At 46.3% G+C, this 27,711-nt stretch overlaps 1 protein-coding gene across 1 annotated transcript; it reads left to right on the top strand.

Annotated features, from left to right (window-relative positions):
* On the top strand, nucleotides 1-27,711 carry LOC147465771 (putative E3 ubiquitin-protein ligase BAH1-like 1). Its single transcript, XM_086521651.1, has 6 exons — nucleotides 1-224; nucleotides 11,476-11,720; nucleotides 25,709-25,960; nucleotides 26,044-26,181; nucleotides 26,287-26,345; nucleotides 27,398-27,711. Exons 1-6 carry the CDS (start codon nucleotides 77-79, stop codon nucleotides 27,507-27,509), a joined length of 954 nt encoding a protein of 317 aa, XP_086377777.1. The 5' UTR covers nucleotides 1-76; the 3' UTR covers nucleotides 27,510-27,711.

Below are 27,711 nucleotides of genomic sequence, written 5' to 3' on the forward strand. Positions count from 1 at the left end.
GTGGTATTTCACACGAACTAGTAACTGCCACTGTGCTTCTCGTCGATGCTAACTTAGCTGCTAAGAGGGAGCCGCCATGGCCATGGTGGAGTTTGAGCAGACGTACTCTCAATACTTGGAGACGCAGCCCCCTTCCTTCCCCACGCTTTCCTACCATCGCCTGCATGCTCTTCTTGCCGATTGCAACAAAAAGAGCCTTGTAAAGTGCTCCTCCGGCTGCTTCGGTAAGCTCTTTGCCCTTCATACTTCGCCCGCTTTCCTTCAAAAATAGTAACCCTAGGGTTTCCATGAGCAGGTTCTTGTCTATGAACTGTAATGCTTAGAAATTTGAAGAGCAAATTCGCTACTTTGGCTGCATGTGGCAAATCTGCTAGCATATTTTTGCTAATTATACCTTCAAATTTTCGATGGAGTGTAGAACCTAGCCATAGGAGACTTGCTTGGCTCCATGTATAGTCTTGCGATGCTCCGCAAACTGGTGGTTCTTCTATGTCACGAGACTTCATTGATATTCTGTTTAGCTCATATCATGCAGTACATGCATGAAGAGGCTTGCCTTCAAAGATATGGGAAACTAATTGCTGCAATAAAGATTCTGACTTCCAAAATTATGTGAAATGAGATTCGAGAAGCTCATCTAGAAGGAGCTAAAAGTAGGTACAGATCAGAATATTCACTTAAGGAATAACAAAAGTGGAAGTTCGATCCCTGCAGTGAGTTATTCAGAGTGGCAGTTTCCTCAACGATGACAGTTATGGGTTTGGCCGGGGTGCCAGCCTCCACTCCTGCCCTTGAACTCGTGGTCTTCTTCACATTGCTGCTTCTTCCTTCAGTCATCCTCGTCGTCCTTCATTGATGACTCAGTCCTTCTGTGCGTTGGTGGTGTTTGCACGGCCAGCTTTCAACGTCAATCTGCTAGCTCCCTCTTTCTGTGGTCCATTTTAGCAGCTATCTGGTGGATGAATCATCATCTCCTCAATTTCCTTGATGGCATATTGTACTGGTGGTTATTCTTATTCATCTCAGATGGGCATCTTACTGTGTCAACAATTTTGGTCATCCTCTTCAATGCGCAGAAATCCATATGGTGCCTCGTCAGCAGTCAGCGCAAAAACTGGGCCTATCCATACAGCTTGCCACATCAGCAATTCTACGCAAATTGGTCCCCTGCTTTATTTTAAAAGGGTTAGGCCCCTCAGTTGGGTTCTCTAAGTTGGGAGGGTTAGGTTTTTAGACCTAGCCCTCTTTTGGGCCACTCGGCCAGAATTTGCAAGTTGGAACAACTTCTTCTGATTCCTTTTAAGCCCCTTGGCCGGGTTCCGTCCTTTAGGCCATGCCACGTCATCACTTTGTGACAGACATACCCCTCTCTTGATAGAATTGTAATTGCCCTCAATTACGCTTGCAAAACAAACATAGGACAAAAACTAGTTCGGTAGACACTGACTATATGTACCGACGTACTAGATCACACATATCTAGCACTTGCACAACGAAGATAGTCACTAAACATTTAAAATTCAAATCAATATCACCGTCGAGATCTTAGATGAGAATCATGATCATTGCAACTTATGTAGCAATTGCACGGATGTTGTGATCTACTGAATCTCGTTACTATCACATTCACATCACCCTTCTGGTTACAGAGATAAAAGGTTGCAGTCATTTCATATTTTTGACACGTACGCAAACAATACACACATGAGAGAGCACATATAACATATTCATTTTAGGAATTCCCAAAGTATTTCTTTACATAGTCATTCGACAGAATCCTCTCAACATGTAAGTATCCCTGAAATCTCAAAAGGAATCAGTGACTTTGTTCTCGTCGAGGTAACCTGTGACAAAGGAGTGGAGTAACTCCCCCTCCTGTGCGGTCTGCATTGCACGAGATTCAACTTGTTTGATTCATCGGCAACTCTTGGAATAGCTGGTGTGATGTTAGGAAATAAAACGTAGCTAAATAGATAATTGAGTAGATTACTTAATGGAGAGAGACAGATTTGTATACACGAGATTATAGAGTAGAGAGAGAGAGAGAGAGAGAACACACGATATACGTGGTTCACCCAATGTGAGCTACGTCCACGGGAAAGCAGCCACTCAATGGCTTTAGTACTTCAAAACAAGAAGTAGTTTACAAAGGGATTATATCCTTAATGGAGCTCCCGCCTTGCTTCACTCTCACCACCTCACACTCACCTTGTTGCATCAACTTCACACTATGAAATGTGTGTAGAAATGACCTCCTTTTATAGGCCAAAAGGGTTGCCCTCTCTTATGAGAGACAGCCATGTGTAGCCACGCTTGTGCGAATAAGTCCAAATCGGACCTTCCAATCTGCCCATGTGTGGGCGCCCTTGAGAAGACAAGTCCGCTTTTGAATTCGGCCACCGGCCATTGACTTCGGCCACCCGCCACCGGCCATTGACTTCCGACCACCGGCCAACCGACCGGTTGTTTTCCGACCACTTCCCGGCCGCCGTCCGGCCATAATATTCCGGCGAAAAAAAAAGTCTCGGGGGACTCCGTCCCCGAGGCCTTTAAAGTTGCCCCTGATTCTTGTCCGTGAAAATTTTGGTTTCCGGTGAGTGATTTTCCTTCACGCACGATGGCTTCTCCTCATAATGGGGGCCTTACAAATGTATGCTTTTACCACAGAAAATTACAAGGGTAAATCAGACTCCATACTTAACAATCTCCCACTTAGAGACTGATCTCCAAACCAAACCTATGACTGCTTTCCATTCTGGCTTCTTATCCTTGAATGCCGATTGAAGATGAGCAAAAGCTCAACTTCTCCTTGTTGACCACCTTTGTAAACATCTCTGTAGGATTTTCACTTGTATGCACCTTTCTTAGCTTTAGTTGTCCCTCTTCCAAAAGAGTGCGTATGAAGTGATATCTCACCTCAATGTGCTTTGTCCTAGAATGAAAGGCTGAGTTCTTCGCAAGATGGATAGCGCTTTGGCTATCACTGTACAAGACACAATTGTTTTGTTTGAATCCAAGCTCTTCTAAGAATCTGTGAAGCCACAGAATTTCTTTGCTTGCCTCCGTCATTGCTACATACTCTGCTTCCGTGGTAGAAAGTGAAACCACTTTCTGCAGCTTTGAAGCCCAGCTTACTGCTGTGCCTCCAACCGTGAACACATAGCCAGTAGTGCTCCTTCGAGTATCTTTGTCACCTGCCATATCTGCATCAACATACCCTTCTAAAAAAATATCAGTTCCTCCAAAATACAAAGCATTTGTTGTAGTCCCTTTTAGATACCTAAGTATCCACTTCACAGCTTGCCAATGCTCTTTACCTGGGTTGTCCATGAACCTACTCACAACTCCCACTTCATGTGCAATGTCTAGCCTTGTCCAGACCATAGCATACATTAGAGAACCTACCGCTGCAGCATATGGAACTTTAGACATATAGTCTATCTCCTCTTGTGTCTTTGGACACATATCCTTCGTTAGTTTAAAATGACCAGCCAAAGGTGTAGAAACTGGTTTTGCATTTTGCATTGCAAACCTTTCTAGTACCTTCTTGATGTAATCTTCTTGAAATAGCTTTATTGTCTTCTTCGTCCTGTCCCTTGATATTTTCATACCAAGTATCCTCTTTGCAGCACCTAAATCTTTCATTAAAAAAGATTTGGACAGCTCCTCTTTTAGGTCTTTGATGTCCTGCATGTTAGCACTTGCAATCAACATGTCATCAACATACAACATTAGGATGATGAATTTCCCATCTCCCAAATTCTCCTTGTAGACGCAGTGATCCGAGTTGCATCTTGTGAATCCATGATCCAACATCCATCGATCAAACTTCAAGTACCATTGTCTTGATGCTTGCTTTAAACCATACAAGCTCTTCTTTAATCTGCAAACCATTTTCTCCTTACCTTTTACTTCATACCCCTTTGGTTGAAGCATGTAGATTTCCTCCTCTAAGTCACCGTAAGGGAATGCCGTATTTACATCCATTTGCTCGAGATTTAGATCATGAGCAGCCACAAGGCTTAAGACAAGCCTAATTGAGTTCATTTTTACAACAGGAGAAAATATTTCATTGAAGTCAATACCTTTCTTTTGAGAAAAACCTTTTACCACAAGCATAGACTTGTACCTTTTCTTCCCACCTTCTTCTTCCTTTAGCTTGTACACCCATTTGTTTTGAAGTGCCCGCTTACCTTTAGGCAACTCAACCAACTCCCATGTTTGGTTGCGATGTAGTGAGTCCATCTCCACTTGCATGCTCTTCGTCCATTCTTCTTTGGATTCATGTTGCATAGCTTCTTCATATGATTCCGGCTCTCCAGAATCTGAGATCAAGAGATGGTTGAAGGAAGGAACAAACCTTTCTGGAGGTCTACTTGCTCTTGTAGATCTTCGGGGAATAGATTGAGGCTCCTCATTTGGTTGACGTTGTTGCACATTGTCACCGTTTGCAGTCCTTGAGTCTTCACCGTCCTCAAGCTCCATGTACTCATCACCTGTTTCTTTTGTTTGTTTTCTTTCAAAGTAATCTTTGTACATATTTTGTTCGTTAAAAATTACATCCCTACTCCTTAAGATTTTACCATCTTCGGGATTCCATAGGCGATACCCAAAGTCTCCTTCTCCATAGCCAATGAAGAAACACTTTTTGGACTTTGCATCTAACTTTGATCTTAGGCTTCTATCTATGTGCATGAAAGCCTCACACCCAAACACTTTGAGAAATGCATAATTCACCGGTTTACCTGTCCATGCCTCTTCTGGAACTCCCCCATTCAATGCCGTTGAGGGTGACCTATTGATTAAGTACACAGACGTACTTACAGCTTCCGCCCAAAGCTCAAGCGGTAGGCCTGCATGTAGCCGCATGCTTCGTGCTCGTTCCATGATTGTCCTGTTCATCCTTTCCGAAATCCCATTTTGTTGAGGTGTCCTTGGGGTTATCCTTTGCCTCCGAATGCCATTGCTAGCACAAAAGCTTTCAAAAGCTTGGCTGCAATATTCGCCAAAAATTGTCGGATCTGAGGCATTTAACCTTGGTACCTGTTTCATTCTCCACAAAGGCTTTCCACCTTTGAAATATGAAAAATACATCGGATTTATTCTTCATGACATAAACCCATGTTTTTCTAGTCGCATCGTCTATGAATGTTACATAGTACAATGAGCCACCAAGTGATGGTGTACTTGCAGGACCCCAAACATCAGAATGAACCAACTCAAGTTTTTTATTTTTTCTTTCATTTCCTGATTTTTGAAATTTTACCCTCTTTTGTTTACCATAAACACAATCTTCACAGAACTCTAAGTCCACTTCTTTCAAACCTGATAGAAGCTTCTTTGTTTGAAGGATTTGCATTCCTTTGGCACTCATATGCCCAAGTCGGTAGTGCCACACCGCACTGTCAACTTCTGTAGTTGCTGCACAAGCTGAAGGTTGCGTGCTAACAGTACACAAGTAAAGTGTACCGACTTTTTCACCCTTGGCAACCACCAAAGATCCCTTTGAGATCTTCCACCGTTTGTTTCCGAATGCAATGTTGTGACCTTCATCGTCCAATTGTCCTGTAGAGATCAAATTTTTGCGAAGGAAGGAACATGCCTAACATCTTTAAGCTTCCATTCATTTCCGTTAGCAGTTTTGACAGAAACTGTACCTTTGCCGACAATCTCACAAGCTTCATCATCTCCCTAGTATACATACCCAACATTACCTTTGGTGTAGTCTTGGAAATGTTGCTTGTGTGGTGTCGCATGGAATGAAGCCCCGGAATCTACTATCCAGGAATTAGACACATTGTCTAATGAGAGAATTAGAGCATCTTGCTCTACTTTACCTGCCACATTGGCCTCCGATGTTGGCTTGTTGTCTTGAGACTCTGTCTCCTTCTTCTTCTTGGACCAGCAATCCTTCTTGACGTGGCCCTTCTTGCCGCAGTTTCAACATTCAAGAACTGACTTTGTGCGTGACTTGCTCCTCCTTGAGCGATCACGACCCTTTTGGTTTTTGAACCTCTCCTTAAGCCTTCCTCTTGTTTCCACTGATAGTGCAGCACTTGATGATTCTCCTGTGCTTCTCCTTTGCATTTCCTCGCTTAGGAGAACACCCACAACATCATCAAACTTAAGAGTATTTGTGCCAGAGATAGAATTACTTACAGCCATCACAAGGCTGTCCCAACTATCCGGTAGAAATGATAGTATAAGGAGAGCTCGCACTTCGTCATCGAAATTGATTTTCACTTATCGAAGTTGACTTATGTTTGTGTTAAAGTCATTTAGGTGTTCTGCAACTGAACCATTCTCTGCCATCTTTAGATTGAACAAGCGCTTCATAAGAAATACCTTATTGGATGCCGATGGTTTCTCGTAGAAGTCGTCAAGTGACTTCATCAAGTCCTCCGTGGTCTTCATCTCCGAAACATTGAAGGCCACCGTTGACGCCAAGCTTAACCGGATTGTTCCCAATGCCTCTCGATCAAGGACAATCCATGCTTCATCTGCCATTGTTGCGGGCTTCTTCACAAGACCGCCTAGTGGCAAATAGAGGTCCTTCTGGTAGAGATAGTCTTCAATCTGCATCTTCCAATGTTGGTAGTTTTTGCCGTTGAACTTCTCAATCTTGAGCTTCCCTTCCTCTGCCATAACTCCCACTCAATTCAAGGAATCCTTTCCTTGAGATAATTTAGCTACGAGCAAACCTTGCTGTGATACCAGTTGTTAGGAAATAAGACGTAGCTAAATAGATAATTGAGTAGATTACTTAATGGAGAGAGATAGATTTATATACACGAGATTATAGAGTATAGAGAGAGAGAGAGAGTACACACGATATACGTGGTTCACCCAATGTGGGCTACGTCCACGGAAAAGCAGCCACTCAATGGCTTTAGTACTTCAAAACAAGAAGTAGTTTACAAAGGGATTATACCCTTAATGGAGCTCCCGCCTTGCTTCACTCTCACCACCTCACACTCACCTTGTTGCATCAACTTCACACTATGAAATGTGTGTAGCAATGGCCTCCTTTTATAGGCCAAAAGGGCTGCCCTCTCTTATGAGAGACAGCCATGTGTAGCCGCCCTTGTGCGAATAAGTCCAAATCGGACCCTCCAATCCGCCCATGTGTGGGCGCCCTTGAGAAGACAAGTCCGCTTTTGAATTCGGCCACCGGCCACCGGCCATTGACTTCCGACCACCGGCCACCGGCCATTGACTTCCGACCACCGGCCATCGGCCATTGACTACCGGCCACCGGCCAACCGACCAGTTGTTTTCCGACCACTTTCCGGCCGCCGTCCGGCCATAATATTCCGGCGAAAAAGAATATTCCAGCGAAAAAAAAAAGTCTCGGGGGCCTCCGTCCCCGAGGCCTTTAAAGTTGCCCCTGATTCTTATCCGTGAAAATTTTGGTTTCCGGTGAGTGATTTTCCTTCACGCACGATGGCTTCTCCTCATAATGGGGGCCTTACAAATGTGCGCTTTTACCACAGAAAATTACAAGGGTAAATCAGGCTCCATACTTAACATGTGAAACCAAAAGCCTCAAGGTAAAGCTCTAGTATCTGAGGAGTATGTGCAAGTTCTCCTCCTCCATACATTTGGCATCAAGGGCCTTGAACTTGAACGAAAAGTATCTTGTCAGCTTACCTTTCACTTTCCTTTCCTTGTGAGCGAGGACTTATTCTGGAATAAGTATCTCTTCCACTTCTGGTCGCTCGTTTGGCTCTCTGTTCTCTGACACTTCACCTTTGAAAGGTCTCAATAGACTCACATGAAATGGATTGTGAATCTTCCAAGTATCTGGTAACTTCAATCTGAAGGACACATCATTTATCTTTTCTTGTATTTGGAAAGGTCGTAGTATTGCATACTTAGCTTTGGATAAAGTCTCTCCTTACCATTCCGCTTCCGTAATCGTGCTTTCTCAAACTTGAGTAGCACCCAAATCATCTTCCTTCAGCTGCAAATCACGATGTTGCTTGCCTGCTGCCTTCTTATGTTGTGCTTGAGACTTCTCCAAAGCCTCGCGTACCTTGGCAAAAGCGGTGTCTAGATCCTGTGTATACTGATCTGCTACAAAAAGCTTATCTTTGGTGCTTAGAATGGGTGGAACCTTTCTAACACCCTCAATAGTCTCAAATGGCGCCTTCCCCGTAGACATGTGAACTGTGTTGTTGTAAGAAAACTTCACCAAGGACAAAAACGTTTCCCACAAAGTCTTCGGATCAGAGATGTATGACTTTAACAAGTCTAAAACGACTGAGTTGGCTATCTCCGTTGTTTGTGGATGAAACGAGCATGAGAATTTAAGGCGTGTGCCTATATTCTCCCATATTGCTCTCCAAAACAAACTTGTAAAGCAGGGATCTCTATCCAATACGATAGATTCAAGCATACCATGTAACCTGAAAATATGTGAGACAAACAATTTAGCCAAAGGATTGGCTTTCACTGCGTTCTTTACGGGAATAAAGTGAGCCTGTTTACTGAAACGGTCAATGACTGTCCAAATGCCGGTATACCCACTCTGAGTCTTTCGAAAATGAAGTCCATTGCTATATTCTCCCAAGGTAGGTTAGGAATGAGTAAAGGTTGTAGTAGAACAGGTGCCTTGTGTCTGTCAAACCTGACCCTCTAACAAACTAAACAACTACGAACAAGCTCATCCATTTCCTTTTTGAGCCTCGGCCAATAGAAATACTTTTCCACACCCTATTGAGGTGCTCTCGATGCCTCTATGCCCAGCAAAAGGTGGATTATGGCACTCTATCAAGACCTTGTTTCTCAACCCCTACGTGACACACAACATTGTGTTTCGCATTAAACAACCCTTCCTCAAAGCTTAGTATGCAACTGTTTTCCCACTCTGTAGCCAATCAAAGATGTCTGCGAAATCTAGGTCTGCGGCGCACTGATCAATCATATCCTTGAAGTTCTGATGATCTATCGCCGAAATAGCCGATATCTGTGGCTTTCGAGGCAACATATCTACCACCGAATTCTTCTTTTTGGTAACATGGACTATTTGAAAGTGGAACTGCGACAAAATATTCGCCCATCTCATTTGCTTATCTGAAAGTTGTTTCTAGGACAAGAAGTATCTCAGACTTCGGCGATTGGTGAACACTGTAAAATCTGCTCCGAGTAGGAAATGTCGCCATTGAGTAAGAGCATGTATGGCTACTAACAGCTCCTCGTAGATCTGTGCAATTCGCTTTGATCGCAAGAACATTCTACTCTCATAGGCTACAACATGGCCCTGCTGCATTAAGACCTCCCCCAGAGTGCACACTGTGCATCATAGCAAACCTCAAAGTGTTTCTACAAATGTGGTAGAATAAACATAAAACTAATTGTCAAATTGTTTCCGCAAATCTGGTAGAATCAATACATGACCAGTTGTCAATTAGAGTCTTGAATGCAGCAATTTCTGATGTTCCCCAATTAAAAGGAACTCCTCCTTGAGTCAAAATGTGTAGGGACGAAGCAATCTCCACAAACTTCTGAACGAACTGCCTGTAGTAGGAACATAATCCCAAAAAGCTGCGAACCTCATGTGCATTTTTCAAATCTGGCCAATCTCGGATAGTTTCTACTTTGGCCGGGCCCATTTTTACACCCTCAAAAGAGATGATGTGTTCCAAAAAGTGTTATCTTTGACTAGAAAAACTCGCTCTTCTTCCTATAATGCGTGAAAAACGTGTGAGTCGAGATGGTGTCTGTGCTCTACTTCTCTCTTGGAGGATACACTAATGTTGTCAAAAAGGGTGCCCATTAAGCAGAAGATGGTGATACATATCCAGTTAGAGATTGAAGGTCCATCGGAAGGGTAAAAAGAGCGGAAAACAAAACCTAGGGAGGGTCAATGGGGAGAGGTGATTTGTATCTTGAAACTCCTGGATGATGGCTTTACCACCTTGGTAGACTGCCCATTTACTTTCTTTGTGAGCTTCATGCACCTTCTTGAGCTCACTTGCTTTAACTTTGAGTCGATTTGTGATCAATTCTTCGGCGATCCAAAACAATTTTCCCTTGAGGAGGTGGAATCGGCATAGCTTCATCCGTTCTTCTTTGTCCTTGAAGGTTAGGATACAATGCTCAGGTGGCACATGCCTGTGTGTGTCGTTGACGGTCTCAGGCTTGATATTGACAGGTTGAAGAATGTCATTGAGCTTGACAATTGCTTCTTCGAGTGTCCTTGCTGGTGCACCATGGTGAGTGAAGTCCTCCAATCCTGACCTTAAGTCCAATCCTGACCTTAAGGCCAAGGGATTCTTGCAATCGGCATTCTTGTAAATCTGTTTGTATCTTGGTGTCAAATCTTCTTGTGTGTCGCTTCGTGGACTTCCGTTTTACTTGTAAAACTGCTTGTATCTTGGTGTCAAATCTTCTTGTGTGTCGCTTCGTGGCACTTCCGTTACTGCCTTGACGGTTTTGGTTAGGGAGGCTGCAACACCTTGGGATTTTGCAAGTAGAGCTTGGCTCTCTACTTCCTTGGTCTCCTATAGCGTAAGCAGGCGTTGCTTGAGTTTCTCGTTCTCTCCAATGAGTTCTTGGATTTGAGCCTCGAGGGCGGCAATCCTTGCTTCTCGGCGTGCGGTAGGATCCTTTCTTGGTGTTGCAGCCACCGCGAGGAAGCTTTTGCGTGAGATCGGGGTACTAAAGGAAGACATTGAGATGTCCTTTGCTACCTTAACAAAATGACCGGGTTTGGCAGAATCTGGACTGCTGACTTGTTGATGATTTCTTGGGCCTTCAAAGGTTTGAAAGGACTCTCAAACCTTCAAGGTTTGAGAGATTGATTGAGATTCGGATCTGAAGCTTAATCCCTGTTTGAAAACTGAAACTGGGCAGCACTGTGAGCAGCATTCCACAAGGCAGCCGCTGAAATGTCCACATTGAAGGTCTGCAGGTTGCCAGGGCGGGACTGCAGGTCTGCTGTGGGCAAGAAACCCTGATGTGGGCCGCCAACCAGGCGCAGGTGGGCAAGCAGTGAGTTGCTTTGACTGGATCCCAGGGCGGGGCTGTGTGTTCACGTCCCTCCACAGGGCTGCCCTCGCCCAGGGGGAGACAGGGAGGTAGGGAAACCTAAGAGTTCGAAGCAGGGAGCCCCACACACACACACACACAGAGAGAGAGAGAGAGAGAGAGAGAGAGAGAGAGAGAGAGAGAGTTTCCATGTTGTTCACAAGAGGTGGGAGAGCTTTGATATTTTTAAGTAACATACATCCTTACAATATGTAAGGCATGTGCTTATAATGTGCTATTTACACGAGTGGTCAATATCTGGTGTCAGATGGGTGGTTCGTATGTCATTTATTTACTTTCCAATGCAAAGAGGCCTTTTTACTGTTTTTTTGCTGAAAGGATATGGTCTGGACCAATTGCTGTGCTGCTCAAGTGCATCAAGGCTTGAGCCAAAGAGCTTGTTGAATATTGTTGTCTTGACTGTTATTTTGGGCTGGAATACAGGGTGTGATGACAAATTTTTCCCCATTTTAAAGAAGGAGGTGGCAGCAGTGTCAAGATATTTCAACAGTAGGGTGCGGTGGCTTTTGAGAATCCATCTTGCATCTGGTATTACAAAATGTATTTTCCATATAAAGTCAAAGCATGCACGGGACTACTTAGCTATGATACAAGAGGGGCAAAGATTAGTGAAGTATGTGTCAATGACCACTCTTGCTACCAGGCAGCTGCTGGAGAAGTATGACAAGGTATTGGTTCAGTGTTATATAGACTTGTGCTTCTTGGTTTTGCTGGCGATAAAAATTTTCTTCGATAGGAAACTCGCTATTGTGCTTTGATGTGTCTGTTGTTACGTCATTTCACCAAATTAAGCACAGATTTTGAAGACAATGTTTTAAAAATTTGTTCAAAGTGAGGATGAGTGTGCAGAAAGCCTGTCGCTTTTTGAACAGGCTTTTAGACAGCACTGGCCCTTTTTGAGCATCGTTAGCAAGAATATTTCTTGTTTCTGAGATTTAGCTAGATATCTTTACTTAGTACTTGCAAAACTTTCTTTGGCAGATAGTTTGGGGCCAGTTTTCCTATAAGTCTTTGAATTTGGACTGCAAATCTAAGGTAGGTGGTGAGCCTTTTTGTTGGCAGTCAATCATATGTCCCTTTCCACATTGGATTGCCCAAAGAGTGCATGCAACTTGCAGAGTAACTGCTTTTTGCAATTAAAACGGAATTTATGGGTGTTCAAAAAAATCGTTGTGGAAGTTTGCATGGGTGGCAATGGCAGGGGAGGGCCAAGGTTGAGTTGAAGTTGATCTTGTAGCGAGACAAGTTTCAAAACCCTAGTATACTCGAAAGGTTGGCTCTAAATAGTTAGTTAGTGGTGAGTGCAAAGTTTTTGACAGCAGCAGGCTGATTCTAATCTACTTGGATGCTAACATATATTGCTGGTTATTGTCTATTTCAAGTACGCCTGAAAGCTTGAGTCTTTGTACTACAGAAAGGAGACCTGTTCCCGAACGGGCAATTTACTGTGTTGAACAGCTTATCAAGTTCGAATCAGTATTATCGACTCTTAAGCAGCATTGATAAAAATGCCCAGCTCTAGCTTGTCACAGCTGCAGAAGCCTGCATTCTGGCCCGCGGGGTGCTTGAAACGTGTTCCAGTCATGCGGTATGTGGAAATGCTGTTCCAATCACGTGCTATTTCAATTTGCATTTCGAACAGGATACACATGCTTGCCCTGTTCCAGAATGCATTCATCTTTGAAAAGCCCGTTTCAAAGTTAGAAAGTGGTCAACAATGAGTATTTTAAGGGTTTTCTAGGTAATATTTATCCAAAGTCACAGGGATCGACCCTTTTGGGACCTTCAATGTGGGCCTGCGTTCTTTTTTTTTTTTCCAAGAAAAAGATTCTTCTATTAGTTAATGAAACTGCCCTTAGGGCTACAACCACCTCTATAAGAGAGGGCTACAGCAATCATGATGGGGAGACTCTCCCAATGAAAAAACAGCATATGTACAATGAGGTTAAATCAAGAGATGGGAGGAGGGAAAAGCCACACAAGTGGATGGTAGTGCCATCGGAGCACACCCTGGACCATGGTGAAAAAAAGGCCCAGGATGCTAGAGTCGAAGGAAAGCCTCTATGCCCTCCTGCATGCGGTCGGAACTGCCCTGGAGTCTCTCGAACTGTCCTCTGAGAGTATGTATCAGCTCTAGCCAAAGATCCCCGAACAGTCTCTGCTGGTCGTACAGGGCGAGCCTCGAAGATGCGGAAGCAGCGGGCCCGCCAGATGAACGAGAGTGTCAGGCCACTGATGAGCTCCCAACACTCCTCTCTCTCACTGCATCACTCCTATGGAGTAAGCTCTGTAGCAGGCTGGAGTGTAGGTGGACCCCCCTGCATCACTATCATCCTGCTGGTGGGAGATAGCTCAAACTGAAGTGCCGGGCCCGTGAGAGTGGACCAAGCAGCTGCCCCCCAAGTGTACTGCCGAGCTGTGGAAAGAGCTGGCATCAGCCGAAGGACACGAAGCCACACCTGTTGTGCCAAAGGACAGTCCCAAAGACAGTGACGTCGACTCTCCACAAGATGGTCACAAGCTGCACATGCAGCCCCGAGAGACCACTATGTACAAGCCAGCTCCCAATTGTTGTAGCTCTGTGTGCAACCAGCCACTGGAACAAAGTGACTCGTCTCGGCTGTCTGGAGTTTCACCTCTCCCAAAAAGCTGCCAAGAACTCAGTTGTGAGACCCTCCTCCTGCCAATGAGGTGCTGCAGCAGGACCTCTTTCTACGCTGCCAGTATGTGACGTCCCAGTCGAACAGTGTACTGAAAGAAAGGGACAATTGGATGGTGTGTAGAGGAGAAAGGTCCCTCCAAAGCCACTCTCCAGGATCCCACTATACTCGTGCCAGTGGACAGCTCTCCCAAGCTCACAGTCTCCAGTGGGTAGTCTCAAGAGCTGCTGGGTGGGGATCTATGACACAAGTCCTCCCACAGATGCCCACCACGCGGATCCTCTGAAAACAACACTCTACCACCTGCGGGGCCTCTACTGCAACTTGGTGTAAGCATCCCTCACCCTGTAGCTCGAAAAACAGGGAGGATATAGTCTCTGAGCAAGCCCAAACTGAGATGAGAACCTCCAGTCGCGTGAAGGCTCCCATCCATCTGGGTGCTGTTGACGTGAGAGGTGTGAGCCAGTCAATTGGTACTGCCTCTAAGATGTTCTGACACATGCTCTGCACCCCTCTCATGCCCTGTAGTAGCTGAATGCCCTGAAGCTCCTCTGACAAGCCTAAAACCTGTAACCAGTCACCTAGAGAGCGTGCTGGACCCTCTGCCATGGGACCCTAGGAAACATGAGGCCGACTACCAACCAAGTGGCCTCTCTGAGTGCTAACCATGGGGTTCCAAACAAGGGGCTGTCTCAGGCGCTCCTCCATGCAAGTAGGCTAATGCTGCTCCAGGCCTCGCCGCAGTTGCTCCCAAGATCGGAGTAGACTCACAGCGAAGCGATCCTCAAGTCTCCTGCTCAAGCCAACTCTACGCATCTCTGTGAAAATCCATGGAGCGATGGTCGCCAGGGGCCTCCAGCCTGAGGCACACTAGCACTAAGCCGCTGAAGCAAGAACTCCTTCCGGGGCTCCTCACCTGGAAGAAGTCCTCTGATGATGAACTTCCCAAGAAGGGCTCTCCTCTGCTATGCTGGGTCTATGATCCTCAATCCTCCGTGAGAACAAGGAAGAGTGATGACCTGCCATGCCACTTTGGGCCGGGCTATCTGAGTGTCACGCCCTGACCAAAGGAAGTTCTTGATCAGCCTCTCTACCTGGCCGATACAAGAACTCGAGAAGATCCAACAAGAAGTGATGGTACCAACAACATCTGGTTGGCCACTACAACTTTGCCTACCAAAGAAAGTCATGCGGAGCTCCAATGTAACAACTTCCTCTTGATAGACAGGAGGAGGGGAGCAATCTACTGCTCGGGAGACGAGTCCAAACCAACCTGACAGCCCAAGTACCGAACGGCAGTCCCTGGGGGAATCCACCTGAAACCCTCACCTGGCATCCAATCGGGCGTGTAGGAGCACTACCAACCGAGAAAGCCACAGTCTTTCTCGAGTTGATCAGTGCGCTAGATGCACAACAGAAAGTCTCAAGAGCCTGCTCACACCTGTGTAGGTTGGCCTCCTGGCCATCCAAGTACAAGGTTGAGTCGTTTGCAAAGTCAGTGTCCAATAGCTTATCTCCCCGAATAGGGTGCGCTAAGCCACGTAAACCAACCTGCTGTGAAACCAAAAACCTGCTCATCGCCTCAGCATAGAACAGAAAGAGGAAGGGGGCAAGAGGGCAGCCCTGTCTGACCGAACGTGTGAGCATGAAACAATCACCTCTACCTCCTGACAAAAGCACGTGACTATGTGCCCGTCATCATGTCAGCGCTTTTTCCGGGTTCAGCCTGCTGCCCTAGGGTCAGGGTTAGGGTTTTTGGCAGTTTTTAGGGTTTGCAGGTTTTAGGGTCAGGGTTAGGGTTTTTGGCAGATTTTAGGGTTAGGGTTTCCAGAATTAGGGTTTTCAGCAGCAGTCAAGGTTTCGGCTCTCGGGCAGACACGTCATCACTTTGTGACATACCCCCCTCTTGAAAGCATTGTAATCGCCCTCGATTATGCCTACAAAACAGACAAAGGCCATAAACCGTCTTAGCAGACACTGACTGTTAGTAATTACATACTAGGAACACACATCTAGCACATGTACCAATCGACAGTCACATCACACGACATTATAGGACATCACAATTCAACATTCATTCTGATCTTAGACCATGATTTATCGGCAATGTAGCTAGCAATCGCATGTAGATCCAATCGGGACCTCATCAATGTCCGATTGACTAACCCCTATTGCAACCATGTCTATTCGAGATCAATCAGACCAAAATGCTGCAGTCATTTCGTCTATCAGTTCCTGCACTTAAAAGAAGTCAAGAACAAATCAGTATCATAATCAGGAATTCCATTTCATAAAGTCATACAGCAGAATATTATCAGCTCTCAGTATCCCTGAAGCTCGAAGAGACATCAGTGACTCTAGTATCTAAATCAAGGCATCTGTTGACAAAGGAGCAGAGTAACTCCCCTCTTGTGCATCCCACTGCACCAGATCCCCGGCCAAGCTGAATTCTGGGTTCCATTTGGAGTAGACTATGCTAAACCAAAAGCCTCGAGGTAAAGTTTCACAACCTGAGGAGTATCTGCTAGGTCCTCCTCCTCCATCCACTTCGCATCCAATGCAGGATAGTTCTTGAACTTAACCAAGAACCGCCTTCGGACTTTACCTTTATTCTTCGTATCCTTATGTGCCAAAATCTGTTCAGGAACAAGGATCTCCTCGTTTTCTTCCACTTCGGGTTGCTCATCAGGCTCCCCATCATCAAGCACATCACCTTTGAAAGGTTTCAAGAGAGTCACATAAAATGCATTGTGAATCCTCCAAGTATCAGGCAGTTTCAGCCGGAAGGAGACATCATTTATCTTTTCAGAGATGTGGAAAGGTCCGTAGTATCGCATACTAAGCTTTGGAAAAAGCCTCTCCTTTCCCTTTTTCTTTCTCAGGCGTGCCTTCTCAAAACGTAAAATCACCCAGTCATCCTCCTTCAATTTCAAGTCGCAACGATGGCGATCCGCTGCCTTTTTCTGTCATTCTTGAGATTTCTGCAAAGTCTCGCGAACCTTGGCAAAAGCCGTATCTAAGTCTCGCGTATATTCATCCGCTTCAAAAATCTTATCTTTCGTGCATAGGAAGGGTGGAACCTTCGCAACACCTTCAACAATCTCAAATGGCGCCTTCCCCGTCGAAGAGTGTACCGTGTTATTGTCGGCAAATTCCACCAAAGGTAGGTACTTTTCCCATTGAGTCTTCTGATCCGAGATATAAGACTTCAATAAATCTAAAACCACTGAATTGGCAATCTCAGATTGCCCGTCAGTTTGCGGGTGGAGTCTGCAGGTGGAATGATGACAAGAACTGCAACCGCGTGCCAATGTTCTCCCAAATTGCCTTCCAAAACAAACTCGTAAATCTGGGGTCCCTGTCGGAGACAATCGTCTCAGGCATGCCATGTAATTTGAAGATCTGGGCCACAAACAGTCTCGCTAAGTGATCCGGCTTGATTGTTTTCTTCACTGGAATGAAATGAGCCTATTTGCTAACTTTGTCAATAACAGTCCAGATACCATCGTGACCACTCTGTGTTCTCGGGAGATAAAAAATGAAATCCATTGCAATACTTCTCAGGGGCGGGTGGGTATGGGTAAAGGCTGTAACAATCCCTATGCTTTATGCCTGTCAAACTTGACCTTCTAGCATACTAAGCAACTGCGCACAAACTCTTCCACATCCTTTTTGAGTCTCGGCCAAAAGAAGTATCTCTCTACCCCTTTCATGGTGGTAGCAATGCTGCGGTGATTCGTAAAAGGTGGACAGTGGCATTCAGTCATAACCTTTTCCATCAGCGGCTGTGTAATGCACAACATGGTTTTTCTCATCAAGTAGCCATCCCGAATGGAATATCCCGCTATTGTCTCCACGTCCCGTATCCGTGTGAAAACGTCTACAAATCTGTATTTGTGGCATACTGGTCGACCATATCCTCGAAGCTCCTATGATTTATCGTGGAAATAGCTAGAACCAACGGCTTCTGAGACAAAGCATCTGCCACCACATTCTTTTGTCCCTGAACATGGACAATCTGGAAGTGAAACTGTGACAAGATGTTCGCCCACCGCATTTGCTTTTCCGAAAGTTGCCTCTATGACAAGAAGTAGCGCAAACTCTGATGAGCTGTAAAGACAGTAAAATCCGCTCCGAGTAGGTAATGCCGCCACTGAGTAAGAGCATGGATAACCGCCAAAAGCTCTTTCTCATAAATCTGTGTTGTCATTTCTGGCCTTGAGAACAATCGGATCTCGTAAGCAATGACATGGCCTTCTTGCATTAAGACCGCACCCAGACTAAGACCACAAGCATCACAATATACTTCAAATGACTTCTGCAAGTCCGGCAAAGTCAAAACTGGTCCCATAGTCAATTTCTCTTTCAATGTCTAAAAGGCAGTCACCTCTGGTCTGAAAGGCAGTCACCTCTGTGGGTCCCCACGAGAAAGGGACTCCTTTCTTTGTCAAGATATGCAAAGGGGAAGCAACCTTTGCAAACTTTCGAATGAACCGCTTGTAGTACGAACACAGTCCCAAGAAGCTTCTAACTTCATGGACGTTCTTCAAATCGGGCCAATCACGTATAGTCTCTATCTTGGCCGGATCCATTTGCACTCCTGCTGCTAAGACAATGTGTCCCAAAAAGTGTATCTCTGGTAGGAAAAATTCGCTTTTCTTTGCATTAGTCACTAACTTGTGTTCTCGTAATGCCTGAAAGACTTGAAGCAGATGATCTTTGTGTTCTACCTCATTCTTGGAGAAAACAATGATATCGTCAAAGAAAGTGTCAACAAATAGCCTGTACTCTCGAAAAATCATGTCCATCATCCGGTTAAATGTCGCAGGAGCATTGGTTAAGCCAAAAGGCATCACCAAAAACTCAAATAACCCAAAAGTCGTCCGAAAAGTTGTCTTGGAGACGTCTTCCGGCGCGATTTTGATCTAATGATATCCACCTTCAAATCAATCCTGCTAAAGCACGAGGATCCCTGTAATCTCTCGAGTATATCATCGATCCTAGGAATCGGAAATCTGTTCTTGATGGTGATTTTGTTGAGAGCTCTATAATCGATGCACATTCTCCAAGATACGTCTTTCTTCAAAACCAACAACAATGGAGAGAAATACGGTGAAGTACTAGGCTGGACAAGACCCTTTTCCAAGAGGTCTTTCACTTGGTTCATAATCTCTTCATTCTGTGCTCGGCTCACACGGTAAGGTGGCCGGTTCGGTGATGTGCTTCCAGGTATCAGATCAATGGTATGATCTTCAGGACGAGCAGGTGGTAACTCGCCTGGTAGGCCCTCTGAGAAGCAATCGGCGTGAGAGTAGAGAAAATCTTGGCGTTTTTTATCAAGTTTAGACATACTTGTCCTATCCTTATCGCTCAATTCTTTCATAAAGATCGAGTAAACAAACAGACTGGATTTCATTAAGTTAGAAATGGCCGAAGCCGATACAATAGGGACAGACTCGCCCTTCAGTTTAATATCAAGTACAATGGTTATGCCCTTCTCTGTAGTCAATGTCGCTTTCCTCGCCCGATAATCGACCACGGCGTTGTTCTTATGGTACTAGGGAAACCCTAAGAGAACATCACAACCTTCCAAAGGCATTATGAAAAAGTCCTCATGCCCCAAATACCCCTAAGAATGCAACCGAAGTTTGCCAATGACAGGTGTAATGGCTACGTCCGTGCCGGGTGCCGCTAGAGCTGCCTCCGCAAGTGGTCCCATCCAATCGGGAGTGATCTTGAGCCGCACCGCCAATTCCGGTGAAATGAAGTTTGCCTTGGCTCCTCCATCAAAGAAGATCAGGGCCTCTTGGTCTTTCACTTTGCCCCAAGCTCGGCAAAGTTCTGTACTCTCGTCCATGGTGTTGGGATCGATACCCACACAATTTGGAACCAATCCTGTTTTCATCTTGCCTTTTCTTCCACGTTCCTCAGCTGCTCTCAAACTCTCAGGCATGTCGTCGTCCTTGTCATTCTGTTCTTTCTGTGCCTTTTTAGGGCACTTCGTGGAGATATGTCCATGTTCCCTGCATCCAAAGCACTTCCCCTCCCTGATGAAGCGAGCTCTCTCCTGAGGAGTAAGCTTGGGTCGTGTATCCTTCTTTTCTGAGTTGCTCTTTCTCTTTCTACTTTCATTCGCTGAAGTCTGTTTGGCTCGTTGTGTCATGACCTCATCGGTGGGGTAGGTCAGACCGCCAGAGTGAATGGCAAAGCCCCGAGGTTCGCATGACTCATCAACTCCTGAATAGAAGCTGACTTCTGTTCCAAGCAGTGATCTCGGATCTCTATAGGTAGACCCAAGGTAAACCGCTTAATCTGTTCTCTGAACGAGATCTTCTTGAATGAAGATGCGGGTAGAAAAGAGCTCCAGAATCTCTCGCAATAAGCATCCACTGTATCTCTCTTGGTCATCCGAAGATGGTTCCAAGCAGCTTGTATATCGCGTTCAGACTCTTGCGTCAGCCAAGAAGAAATAAAAAGCTTCTTAAATTTCAGCCATTTAACTAGCGTAGTCTTGTTTAAAAGAAGCGTGGACCACCAAGTTCGAGCATTCCCCTTAAAATAAGAGGCAGCTCTCCGAATCTTGGAGTGCTCTGAGTAGCGTTCCCCCGCGAAAGCGATGTCAAATTGTTGTATAAAAGACAGCCTTCGAAGCATCTTTATATCCTGAAAAAGTGTCAAATTTGATCGACTGTCCACCTTCCTTAAACTCTCAGACTTTCTTGCTTTTATCTTCCAGAAAGTCATACTGGTTGGCTTTATAAAAATTCTTCTTGTTTGCATAAAAGTTGCCGTCGTCAGAGTCTGAACCATCTGTAGACGAGTCCTCTGTAGAACTGTCACTCACTGGGCGAGATTTAGACTTCTTTGCCTTTTCCGAAGCGTTGTTTCTTGCTTCGCTTTTTGCCTTTTCTGTCTTCTTCGCTCGAATCTGAAGAGCTAGAAGAACCGTCAGAAGAAGAAGAAGAAGAAGAAGAATTGGGTACTCCTTCAAATCAAATACGCTTCTTCTGTTTCTTTGCTTTGTCAAATGTCGATTGGCGACCCAAATAACCCGGGAAGTCAGTGCCTTCTTTTGCTTTTTGCCGTGCTTTTTAGCTTTGCTTTGCGCATCAAAAAGCTGAGCAATCCGTGCATCAACCACCTCTTCTAATTCCTTCTTTGAATATTTCTTGTGAGCAGAAGGTTTCTTGAGAGCGGGTTTCGGGGGTGGTATTGTGGTTTTTTGCCACTGCTCGTGCACTTCCTGAAAGAAGTCTCGCTCATAGATTTTGCGAATTTCGGGTCCTTCGCAAAACTGAGCGTCATCTTTGTTGCATCGCAGATCAACTGACGACGCTTCGTCTCTCGTTGCTCCGCCTGAGTAGGCCGAGGCAAGCCATACTCTCTGCCGGAATCTTTGTTGTGATCCCTGCTCGCATCTTTGGATGCAGAGGGAGTCGACCGATCCTTGCGTGAAGCCATAGGTGCCACGGAAAAGAAATTGGGGATCGGATTTCCCATAGAAGAGAAATCGGCCGTGCTCTGATACCACTGTAACGGACTTGGATACTCCAAGTCCAGAATCAATCGCGACAGCACCAAATAACCACTTCAAAACAGTTCACAGTTCACAATAGATTTGCACTGGCCCGGCGGAGTTCCATGCCTAGAGATATTGGCCCCAAAGATTGGCGCCCCTTATGGTATTTCTTTATGTATTAATCAGTTCAAAGTACAAGAGTGATTCGGGTCTCACTCTCAGACTCTGCGTCCAGATGCTCTTTAGAGTGGGAGTCCAAACCACTTATTTAATGTTTACAAGGGATGCTAAAAGCAGAGCCCCAAAAGCTTCAGATCAAAAGCAAAGTCTCTCTCTCTCTCTCTCTCTCTCTCTCTCTCTCTCTCTCTCTCTCTCTCTCCAATCGCGTAGAGAAAAGCAGTTTTGCCGCAGCCCTTAATCAATGCCGCAAAATCCGGAAAGCAGTGTACGGTGCCACGTCATCATGTCAGCGCTTTTTCCGGGTTCAGCTTGCTGCCCTAGGGTTAGAATAGGGTTTCTGGCAGTTTTTAGGGTTTGCAGGTTTTAGGGTTAGGGTTAGGGTTTCTGGCAGATTTTAGGGTTTGCAGGTTTTAGGGTTAGGGTTCCCAGAATTAGGGTTTTCAGCAGCAGTCAAGGTTTCAGCTCTCGGGCAGACACATCATCACTTTGTGACATAAGTGCTGAGGCCACTCTGTCAGCAGGAGAGTCCTGCATGTCTAAGCTCTCTGTCCAAAAAGCCTCCACTCGCTCTCTGAGCGCTGAGTCCATCAAGACCCCCTGAGGGATGCGTAGCATCGTGCTCCCCCTCCTCTGCCTATCAGTCACTGTAAGGATCATTGGTGCATGGTCCGAGAAGGAAGTCCCTGCCAGAATGCCAACTGTCCCACCCAAGTCATAGAAGTGGTCACTAGTGTAGAAGCGATCTATCCGAGATAGATTCACGCCTCCCACTCTACGGCCGAACGAGAGAAGGCCAGGCTGTCTGGGGGCCTCGCAAAGCTAGAATGCTGCCAGACATCTGAAACCCGCAGTCATATATTAAACCTCTCCCAAGCTGCCAACTCAACTCCATGCATAGTAGTATGGCTACCACCAATCCTGTCAAAGGGTTCCTCCAACATGTTGAAGTCACCCCCTATGCACCATTGCTCTGCCTGCTGCAGAGACTCAACAATCTGAGACCAAAACTCTGCACGTGCTCTCGCCACATTGGGCGCATAGATGTTCAGGAAGCCCACGAGACAACACTAAACCTGCATAGTGATCCATTGAGCCCTGCCTGGCACGATAATCCCTTTGCCCACAATGGCCTGCTGGAAAGAATCGGCAATAGTCATACATATCCCACCTTGGATGCCTGCAGGTCCAAATGCAGCTGACCAAAAAGTCTCATATTGTCCACGCAAAAGTTGACCACAACGTCTACTGCAGCTCTCAGATGATGCTCCTGTAGCATAAGAAGGTCAATCTCTCCTCCCACAAGACCTCGCTGACGAAGCCGGCCCCTCTGACGCTGAAACTAGGGCCCACCTAGTCCCTGTACATTCCATGAGACTATCCTCATGTGGAGCGAGAGAGAACTGATGCTGCCATAGCAACTAACGGTGCTATCTTCGAGGCAGGCTTGGATGGGGAGTAATCCGCATTCGAGCGTCCTCAAGATAGGTGTGACTGCATAGAGTGTCTAGCCCAAGCCCAAGTAGACCGAGCCGTGCATAAAGCAATCTCCTCTGTCCAGGAGTCCTCATGTATGTGTACATAGCATGGTGGGCTCTACGTGTCAACAAAAAAGTAAACCACGTCTACATCCTGCTGCGTTTGGAGGTGTCACAACAAAGTTGGCCAATGGCCAAAGAGTCTGTAGCAAGTCTGTAACCCCTAGGTCTCCCATGTGATGAGAGAACTCTAGGGCCTGTGTCTGCAGCCACTTCAACACTGAGTCTATAGTCCACTCAGCCTGGTCCGTGCCGCATAGGGGAAAAGAGAAGCCAACTGCTGAGTCCAAGGCCTCTATCGCCCTAGCTGCAAGGAACAATTTCACATGAACTCTGAAGCAGGCTGCCTCAAGGTCTGGTGAGGGGTCGCCGAGAAACCGTGTAAAGTCGTAGGCAAAGAAATCCCAACGACGACAAATGTTGAAGCTCGTCAGACCACGAGGAACTGCTGCAAAGGGAGATGTCTGTACCTGAAGAGGGGGTCGCAAGAAAGGCTGTCCCTCTCTCGCCAAGCGACTCATGGCAAAAGCGCTGCTAAGAGATCTCCTAACAGCCGAGGAGGGCTGCGGGACTGGAGCGGGAGGAGGTGAGGGAGCAGGGGCAGAAAGGGGGGAGGGCGAGATGGAGAGGCAGAGGGAGAAGGAGGAGGGGGCAAGGCGGAAGAGGGGGGAACTCGGGGGGGGGGGGGGGGGGGGTAAGGGGGGTTGTCAAAGGTGAGGCTAAGGTGGAGGCTGGAGCAGGGACCTCGTCCTGCTGTAGAGGGTCGAAACGGTTTCCCGTTGGAACCCACTGTTGCTGGCAAGAGCTTGAGGACCACTCTGAGCGCCAGGTTGGCGCGGTGGCCCCTGCCGACGTCGACCACAAACCTGCTGCCACCCCTCCTCTGCTTGAGCCCTAGGCTCAGAGGGTGGCTCTGCCTGCGTGCTCTGTGGCTTTGCCTGCTGCTGCTGGCTAGCCCTTAAGGGCTAGGGCTGGGCTTGTGGAGTAGGTCGGGGTCTCCTCCGTGGACAGGCCTTCGCAAGATGACCCATCTGTCTACAAATAAAACATTGATTCGGGAGAATACTCCACGCTCTCTCTGAACCAACCCCCACTCACCCGAGGAAGTAGTATCATGTATGACCTTCGGGAGAGTGTGGGTGTCCCGACTCCCTAATCAGAACTCGAACTGAGGGAATGCCGGCCGCCTTGGCAACTACTGAGGCCGTCGTGCGAGGTGTCTCCAGGACAGTCCCAATCTCTGAGCCTATCCTGGACAAAAGTGGTAGGTACTCCCTCCTCAAACCAGGAAGGCAGACGGAGATGGGAAGGTCGAACTCCTCTACCAAAACATCCGAAGCTAAGTCAAAACCGTTTCTCCACTGTCGAAAGTGGGCTCGAACTGCTCAGATAGTCAGGGGGCTCATCGCGATGGCCTTGGACGCCATCTCGGAGGTCTCAAACTCTATCTGATAGTAGCCGCATCTGAGGAACTGAACGTTCAAGATCTTGCCCACCTCTGCAAAAAGGCGTGCCTGGAGAAGGTCACGCAGCTCTCCTCTGTTGGGTATTGTGCCGAGAATCTTGCAGATGACGGAAGTCGCCTACAGGCGTTCATCTCTGTGGCTAGGCTCTCTTGCTCTGTCGGAGTGAGAGCAAGTCGAATGGTGGGCTCGGCGGGGTCGGGCGAGAGACTTCATCAAAGTCCCTCTGTGGCGGAGCTTGAGCCTCCATCTGTGTCTGCTGCTGTGGCGGAGAAGGAGTGGATAAAGAAATTTCTTTGCAGAAAGACCCCGACAAGCACTGTCTAGAAACCAGCACTGCCAGAGCCTGAACGAAAGAAACCTTCGGGGAGAGCACGGCAGAGAATGAAATGAGCGGGAAGGGGGGGGGGAGGAGATAGCGCGGGGCGGGCTGGAAGCTGCAGCGGGAGAGGGCAGAGCGAGGCGGGCTGGAACGGCAGCAAGCGGGCGCAAAGGCAGGGCTGGCGACAGGGAGGGGCAGCGCAAGGGAAGGGCAGGGGGCAGCGCGCGCGCAGCAGGGCTGCTGGCAGCGCTAGGCAGGGGGGGGGGGGGGGGGGGGGGGGCGGACAGGTGCAGGAGAGGGGGCAGCGTGCGGCAGCGAGGGCAGCGAGCGGGCGCAAAGGCGGGGCTTGCGACAGGGAGGGGCAGCGCAAGGGAAGGGCAGGGGGCAGCGCGCGCACAGCAGGGCTGCTGGCAGCGCTGGGGGGGGGGGGGGGAGCCAGGGGCGACAGGTGCAGGAGAGGGGGGAGTGTGCGGCAGCAGCAACGAGTGATGTCACAGTGGGCCTGCATTCTTGCATTGTTAGGAACGACTATCCCAAGAAAAGGAGCCAAAAATTACATATTTCAAGTGTTTCCAATGCCTGTGGTTCCATGTGGTTCCTGCTTTGGCACTGTTCCTGTTCCGGACCTCCGCCCATTCCGCCTTATCGTTTTCCTGTTCCACATTTTATGTAGCTTTGGCAGAAGGGCCGTGTTTGTTTGTCATGTTGGCCTAAGTCATCTTTTCTCTGATAAGGCTTAAGAGAGGGTGAGAATTTTTTGCAAGGTGTTTAGTGTTCGTGATGGAATATATGTAAGAGATGGAGATCAGAATTTGGGCACTGAATCTTATCATGGTGTTTAGCATTGAAATGTTAGTAGTTTGTTTCTCACTCCATTTTGAGATGCCTTTTGTTTTGAAATGTCTGTAGCTTTATGGCTCATTCCATTTATTGGGACTTGAGACTTCACTAATCCATGTTTGTGTTTCACTGTACAGGTGCATACATCAACAGAAGGTTCCAAGTTTAGAACATGGCTAATGGCAGTGCATGTGGAAGCGCTACAGTCTCCATGGCTTGTGGAATTATTGGCGCTCTATTTCAACTTAAAGTTGAACAAGTCCCGAAATATTGTTCCAGAGCTTTGCCCAGGAAGTACTTGTGACTTGCAGAGTGTCAAGCCAATGTTGTCATGTATCTTGCATGAGACGCTGAGGCTGGAAGTCGACGTTACATGCTCTATCTGCTTGGTAGGCTATCTTTTCAATTGTTTACAATTGAATAACTCTTTCAGAATGGCTCAAGCAAATCTTTCAATTTTGTTTAATTGCAGGATATTGTGTATGAACCAGTGGCCCTCAAGTGTGGGCATATATTCTGTTTCAAGTGCGCTTGCTCTGCTGCTTCTGTATCTACAGTAAATGGTTTTAAGAAGGCAAAGAAAAGTGCAAAATGTCCTCTTTGTAGAGAGGTGCCCATTTTACTGAGACATAGCTGTTCTTATCATCGGCAAAATTTTTGTTTGGATGTAGGGTCACTTCTCTCATTTCTCTGACTTTTTCTTTTGTGTTTACAGCCAGGTGTATTCAGCAATGCATTCCACTTGAGAGAGCTGGAGATTTTAATCAACCGAAGGTGAGCTGCATTTCTCTTGTTATCCTATTACGTGGTAGCTCTCATTATAAAGAATTAATACATGCGTTTCAATTGATGGAGAAGAGTCGAGCGTATTAAGGCATTAACTTTTTGTTTTGGATGAATATGCGTTTTTCTTGGTTTCAATTCTACTTTGTTTGTTTGTCTGGATTGCGTTAGCCTGATGGAGCGTTTGATTTTAATTTGGATAAATTTTCAATGGGGTTGTGATAGCTGCAATTTTGGTTGAGTGTTTAGCTGGATTTGACTGGTTTTCTTGTGTGATATTTCCCCAAAGAATACTTCATTGGATTGGGTAGAATGCATGGTCAGAGCTCTAAAGGAAAGTTACCCAAAGAAACAGCTAACTTCCACACACATACATGTTGACGATTATGCAACCATTAGTCACTCTTATGAACACCCATTTGTGCGTAGATACTCTGGATATCCTTTTGTCATGTGGATACCTTTGACGTAGTACATTACAGTTAAGATACTGACATTCCCCTCATTGGGAATGCTTTATGTTGGCTTGGCTTGTGAAAGATGTTGCATGAGGTTCAAATTGTTTTTGGCCTACATAAGGCTTTAGCGAATCTTGGGAGCAATTTGTGGACCGTTGGATGAAGCTTGTCAAGTAGTGCCACATTACAGTTAAGATACTGATACTCCCCTCATTGGGATATTTTATGTTGGCTTGGCTTGTGAAAGAGCAATTTGTGGACCGTTGGAGGAAGCCTGTCAAGTAGTGCCACATGGCAAGCTAATGATGGCAAACCTTTTTGTCTTCCTTTTTCTTATAAGTGGAGCATTAACTCAGTCTTTTGTATATTAGCCATGTGAGAGAGAGTTTGACATTTGTTTTTCTATTTCTATTTCTAAGTTTCTATGAAGAGGGGCATCAAGCAGTGGCCCTACTACTAGTGGGTCACACACACACACACACTTTTCTCATCTTATGTGGGCCATTGTGATTTTTCACCTTGTTATCTCAAGATTGAATGTTGATTTCCGAATTGGATGATAACATTTTCTGGTGGATGAAGCAGTTGCAAGGATTACTGCAAGAAAAGGTTACGAAAGGAGCGTAAAGAGCGTTTAAAGCAAAAAGAATGTTGGAGCTACAGGACACCAGGTTCAGCAGCATACAGCATGGTATAAAGCCTACAAGCTTTTGCGCAAGCAAAGACGCCCAAATGCATGTTGTTCATAGTGTGCAGAATCTCTCCAATTGTGTACAAAGTGTATCTTAGGAAAGAAATTGGATCGATGATTTGATTCTTTTCACAAAAATATCAATTGTAAGGTGTGAATTTAATTGAGTGAAAGTTATCTCCAGGTCAGCTCTAGCTGGTTGCATTTC

Source organism: Adiantum capillus-veneris, chromosome 1 (genome assembly GCF_014529385.1).
Source record: "Adiantum capillus-veneris isolate H3 chromosome 1, ASM1452938v2, whole genome shotgun sequence".
Lineage (NCBI taxonomy): Eukaryota > Viridiplantae > Streptophyta > Polypodiopsida > Polypodiales > Pteridaceae > Adiantum > Adiantum capillus-veneris.

What these genes read in the sequence shown, in the direction of transcription:
- LOC147465771 (XM_086521651.1), top strand. Translation starts at nt 77, where the DNA reads ATGGCCATGGTGGAGTTTGAGCAGACGTACTCTCAATACTTGGAGACG. An exon ending in GTGCTCCTCCGGCTGCTTCG is followed by an intron (nt 225 to 11,475) that starts GTAAGCTCTTTG and finishes GCTGGAATACAG; the next exon opens with GGTGTGATGACAAATTTTTC. An exon ending in AATGTCCTCTTTGTAGAGAG is followed by an intron (nt 26,182 to 26,286) that starts GTGCCCATTTTA and finishes TTGTGTTTACAG; the next exon opens with CCAGGTGTATTCAGCAATGC.